Below are 1714 nucleotides of genomic sequence, written 5' to 3'. Positions count from 1 at the left end.
AGGAGGGAGAAGGGAGGGAGGAGAAGAGACAGAGAGTGAGAGAGAAAGAGGGAGGAGGAGAAGAGAGAGCGGGAGGGAGGAGGAGAAGAATAGAGGGAGGAGGTGAAGAAGACAGAAGGAAAGGGAAGGAGGAGAGTAGGACAATAAAGAGAGTGAGGAGGAGGGGAAGAGAGAGGGTAGATTAGAAGAGGGAGAGGGGGATGAGGAAGAGAAGAAGACGAGAGTGGGAGAGATGGAGAGAGGAGGTGGAGAAGAAGAGAGAAGGAGAAAGAGTGAGGGAGGAGGAGGAGGTGGAGAAGAAGAGAGAAGGAGAAAGAGTGAGGGAGGAGGGAAAGAAGAAGGAAAAGAAGAAGAAGGAAAAGAAGAAGAAGGAAAAGAAGAAGAAGGAAAAGAAGAAGAAGGAAAAGAAGAAGAAGGAAAAGAAGAAGAAGGAAAAGAAGAAGAAGGAAAAGAAGAAGAAGGAAAAGAAGAAGAAGGAAAAGAAGAAGAAGGAAAAGAAGAAGAAGGAAAAGAAGAAGAAGGAAAAGAAGAAGAAGGAAAAGAAGAAGAAGGAAAAGAAGAAGAAGGAAAAGAAGAAGAAGGAAAAGAAGAAGAAGGAAAAGAAGAAGAAGAAGGAAAAGAAGAAGAAGAAGAAGAAGGAGAAGAAGAAGAAGAAGGAGAAGGAGAAGAAGAAGAAGAAGAAGAAGAAGAAGAAGAAGAAGAAGAAGAAGAAGAAGAAGAAGAAGAAGAAGAAGAAGAAGAAGAAGAAGAAGAAGAAGAAGAAGAAGAAGAAGAAGAAGAAGAAGAAGAAGAAGAAGAAGAAGAAGAAGAAGAAGAAGAAGAAGAAGAAGAAGAAGAAGAAGAAGAAGAAGAAGAAGAAGAAGACAGAGGTAGGGAGGAGGAGAGGCAAGACAGGAAGGGAGTAGGAAGAGAAGTGAGAGGGAAGGGGGGGGGAGAGAGGGAGAGGGAAGGGGGGGGGGGAGAGAGAGGGAGGGAGGAGGAGAAGATGAAAGAGGGTGGGAGAGGGAGGAAGAGAGAAGAGTAGGAGAAGAAAGAGAGGAGGAGGAGAGGGAGAGAAAGAGGAGGAGGAGGAGAAGAAAAAAGGGAGGGAGGGAGGGAGGAAGAGGAGAAGAGAGGGAGGGAGGAAGAAGAGAAGAAAGAGAGGGAGGGAGGAGTAGGAGAAGAAGAAGAGAGGGAGAGAGAGGGAGGGGAGAGAGGAATAGAAGAAGAAAGAGAGAGGAGGAGGTGATAAGGAGAAGAAGAGAGAGAGGAGAAGAGAAAGAGAGGTAGGGAGATACATGGTATCACAAACACATGCAGGGATGGGGGACAGGGTGTCACACATATACACAGAGGTAGAGGGCTACAGGGTGTCACACACGGGGTAGGGGTACAGGGTATAACACACACACACACACACACACACACACACACACACGTAGTGGAGTACAGGGTGTCACACACACACACGGGTAGGGGGGTACAGGGTGTCACACACACATAGGGATGGGGGGATACAGTGCTCCTTGGGCACTCACAGCTCTGTACCCCAATACACCATAGGTGAGCTCCAGGGTAGAGGGAGGCCCGCAGAACTAGGTACAGGCCTACAGTGGCTAATAGTGAGGATGGCGGCAGGAGAGTTCCAGGCAGGACACGGAGCTATTGAAGCTGCTACACAGCCACATGGCGCCGCCCAGCCTGTAATGTCTGCAGTGTGAGGCAGGAACTGTGC

The 1714-nt window shown here is 48.4% G+C and overlaps 1 protein-coding gene across 1 annotated transcript; it reads left to right on the top strand.

The window, feature by feature from the left end:
• Nucleotides 1-232: 232 nt before the first annotated feature.
• Nucleotides 233-1144, top strand: LOC134944153 (cilia- and flagella-associated protein 251-like; the record flags this gene model as incomplete). Its single annotated transcript, XM_063932732.1, has 2 exons — nucleotides 233-869; nucleotides 1074-1144. Coding segments are annotated over exons 1-2 (708 nt in total), but the record flags the coding sequence as incomplete, so codon positions are not given.
• Nucleotides 1145-1714: the final 570 nt, after the last annotated feature.

The sequence above is a fragment of the Pseudophryne corroboree genome, chromosome 7 (assembly GCF_028390025.1).
Source record: "Pseudophryne corroboree isolate aPseCor3 chromosome 7, aPseCor3.hap2, whole genome shotgun sequence".
NCBI lineage: Eukaryota > Metazoa > Chordata > Amphibia > Anura > Myobatrachidae > Pseudophryne > Pseudophryne corroboree.
The sequence above is the reverse complement of the archived record's forward strand: the minus strand, read 5'-3'. Positions and strand labels throughout refer to the sequence as shown.